At 33.1% G+C, this 3,893-nt stretch overlaps 1 protein-coding gene across 1 annotated transcript; it reads right to left on the bottom strand.

The window, feature by feature from the left end:
• Nucleotides 1–491: 491 nt before the first annotated feature.
• Nucleotides 492–2,646, bottom strand: LOC136064330 (RNA-dependent RNA polymerase 1-like; the record flags this gene model as incomplete). The annotated part of the gene is made up of 2 exons (XM_065765953.1): nt 492–1,317; nt 2,496–2,646. Coding segments are annotated over 2 exons (949 nt in total), but the record flags the coding sequence as incomplete, so codon positions are not given.
• Between the last annotated feature and the right edge of the window lie 1,247 nt (nt 2,647–3,893).

Raw genomic sequence — 3,893 nt, 5'->3', positions numbered from 1 at the left:
AGCAATGCATCTCAATCGGAAAAGAGTCAAAAAGAAAAGAAAATTGGAATTGATCAATACAGTCATCAAAAAGAATAAAAAGGAAACGAAAGATGAAACATGCTAGGATTATACTGACGAAAAAAACAGAGAGAAAGAGATTAGAAATTATTTACTTACTACAATTTTTTTTCCAATTCGAAATAATGCTATCTTAGGCGAGGGATAGCTATCTCTTGTCTATGTTCGACCTCAATGAGAAAATAAAATGGAGAACTAACAATGGTAAAGAATGAGAAAATATGATAAGAAACCATACATATATTTTTCCAACAGGAATTGAAACATAATTTATAGCCCCAATCATCTGCCTGGTGCATTTACATGTAGTTTATCAACAAGCATATACCAATAACAATAAGCAAAGATAGCTAGTAGTCACACAAGCAAATTTCTTAAATACGTACTTAGGATCTTATACTAAACTTCTCAATCCGAGCGCAATTCATGACTTAACTAACGCTCCAATTCCAAAATGTCTCAAGCTATTATGTTACTCGCTTTATCCTTCTTGATCTGGATAAGCTTGTCAGAGACACACCATGGAAAACTGAGGAAATGAGCTCCATCCATTCCCACATTGCAGCGACCCCAATAGCTGGGGTGATATGTAACGTGGTACCAAGCCGATGCTTTTGCTTTTGCTTTTGCATTGACAATATCAGTGTCAGAATCTGACTCACTTCCCTCGTTGAACCAGCTCTTAGCTTCCTTTCTTAGTGCCATTACAGAATAATTAATCTGTTCCATTTCCCTCCTCTTTTCAAAAGATTTTGACTTTGTCAATATGTGTCCACTGAGTAGTTCAGCTTCAGTTTCGATCCCATAATAATCCATCAAACTCACCATCTTGCGATCATACTCCCTTTTGTAATAGAAAGCATCACTGATGTAGTCCTTGAAGCCGTCTACTTCCATGTCAGGATCATAACACTGCTTTGCTACTTCTGAAGTAGTGAAGGGTGTCACAGGGCTCGTGAGCGATGCAAGGTCTTTCACCTCTCGAAAAAGCTTTCCAATCACACGTTCTGATTTGTAGGTGCGTTTATCAGACTTTTCCATGAAATCTGGATATTTCATAACACGCAGATAATGGGGTATTTCGGCAAGAACACCACTTTTTGGGGAGTCAACCGCAATTGAGTGTAGTTGTGCAAGCTCAATACATTCAGGACTCATTGCCCTACGGGGCTCACTATCTGCAAAGACAATGTGGGCATTATCGATGATTCCCAGACGGTCGTTGAGTATGTAGTCGACAAAATACTCTTGAACTTCCTGTAGCACAAGGGTGACATGCTTTGTTATGTAAGGTATAGAAGGATGTTGTTACAAATGGGATGGAAAATATGAGGAATCAATGCAACCTTTAAATGCAGTAGTGTGGAATGTGTGGTGCATTACTACCTAGGAGAGAGAATTAATAACATAAAGTATGACTCACTCCAGCCTAGATTTCTCTATCACTCAAAATGTCAAGAAGAACAAATGGAATGACCACAAGGCCTGGGATTTCTAGATTTGATCATGATAAGGCTACTCTGCTTAGAATTTCCAGATTCCAAACTAATTCCAGAATAGCAAGACAGAGCCTTTAACAAAATCATACATATTTATTGCAGACTTTTCTCAATGATCCTAAATACCCAAAGAAGAGTGTTTCAATCAAGCATATGTGATATGTACATAGCGTATTCTTTTGTGCTCATATTAATATTATAAAGAACACAGTGCATTGGCGAATAATATAACATGAACAGAAAAGATAATTGTTTATGAGTATGGAAACGATACTTTTCCCTCTCAACATAAAAAAAGTTCAGAAACAGTTTCGTAAATGACTGCTCATTAGATGCACAAGAATATACACAGCCACATCAATCAATATATATATATATATATATAAGCAGACATCTCATGCGAGAGTGCATGAGGTCCAGTCAAGTGGCACTCTAATTTTGCATTTATCATTTTTTTACTTCTTTGATTAAGTTTTTTTTACTATTACCTAAAAGTTCACATTAACTAATTTTATTGTTATTTCATTAATATCTCATTAATTGCCTAAATGAATTTTTAATATCTCAAAATGTATATATTTCTTTACTCTAATTTTGTTTGCTTTTTCTTTATAATATATGTACAACATTATCCAAAACATTTTACATAAAATATCACAAAATTATCTGTGTATCGCACGAGAAACTTACTAGTATAAACTAAATGCTTAATTGTCTTTAACATATAGAAAACCCAAGATCGCAAAGGCTAGATGATGGAAACACGGTGTTTTCTCATCAAGTGGTATAAGCAAATGAATAGACATTAGTTCAAAAAGAGCTATCATACCCTACATTTATATTGCAGTTTTATGCATATATAAATTGCAAAGGCAAATTAAAATGTGGTGTGCTCAAAATATGCATGGCTTGTTACTACATATAAATTGAGATCACCTCTATTGTAACATCATGATCAAGTAGCATAGTTTTTGCTCCGATATACTCCATTGGTTGAATTCGGCGACGAGGAATAAGATCAGGGTCCCAACAAACAAAGTACAGATCTCCATCTAAGTCACTCCCAGAGCATTCGTTCGGATGAGGTCTAATACAATTGTTCAAACTAACGTCAATGAGTAGAGTATTCCCAAAGAATTTTTTTATTTAATTAGGTGTTGTCTTGCCAAGGCAAGAGAACAAATAAAGACAAATAACACAACAGCCCAGAATACAAGTACAATATAAAATTATTTGATGAGTATGCCAAAAAAGTTAGATTTTTTCCATTCCAGAAGTGGTGAAAAGGACATTGTATGTCTCCAAACTTAAAATCAAGTAAGTTAAGATAGCAACATTTATATCTATACTATATATAAGAGGATTCTCCTCTTTCAACTGAACATTTTTATAATTCAAAAATACTTTCATTAATGAAGGATAACTTCATGTAGAAACAGGGTCATAAATGTTAAATAACAAATTTTATTTTAAATTCAAAAAGAGAACTCCTAAAATTTAAGATTTTTTAGAAATTACAATTACTACTTATCTCTAAAGTTTATCCTTTTTATTTGTTTTAAATATAAAATATATATATATATATATATTTCTAAATTATAATAAATACAAATTATTAACCTTTACTCAAAAAAAAAAAAAAAGTCTCAGAACACGAGCATAAGCACGTGCTCAAACGCTGGTACTATATATGGACATACATCTAGAGAACCTATGACCATGGTAATTAACCTACTGGAGGAGAATATGTTGCATATCATATAAATAAGATACATATTATATCTATGCATGCAACATACTAGTACAAATGGATCATTATATATGTTACATATGCATGTCTCCATAAGTTGGTAAAGGTATATATTTAATAAAATGCGTATAAACTGATGCTGGCATAGGATTATGTATAAACTCTAATGTATGCGCATCTGTCTAAGCAACTATTACAGGATTTCATGCTTAGTTATTTACTAGGATTTGGCTTAACTTTAGTACGTTTTTAATTGGACATATCATTTTTGTTAAATATACAATGACAAATAGTAATGAGTTTTAATTCTCACTTTTTAGTTAGTTAATAGATATCGTGACAATTTTTCATTAAAACAAAAGAAAATTTCTTTTAAAAATACTTGAAATAAGCTAAACTCAATCAGAATATCACATTATTACCTTTTTCCCTTTTGGGGAAAACAACACAATCTGCCAGGTGGTGTAAAGCCGGCACATCAATAGCCTTTAGAACACGTACATCTCCCGGATGCAGACATGGTTTTTAGCAACAAACTACCCTCAACCTGTCCAAATTAAATTGTTCGGGTTTGAGTTTGCTGA

This window comes from Quercus suber, unplaced genomic scaffold (genome assembly GCF_002906115.3).
Source record: "Quercus suber isolate HL8 unplaced genomic scaffold, Cork oak 2.0 scaffold_666, whole genome shotgun sequence".
NCBI lineage: Eukaryota > Viridiplantae > Streptophyta > Magnoliopsida > Fagales > Fagaceae > Quercus > Quercus suber.
Note: the sequence above shows the minus strand (reverse complement) of the source record. Positions and strands in the feature narration are given on the sequence as shown.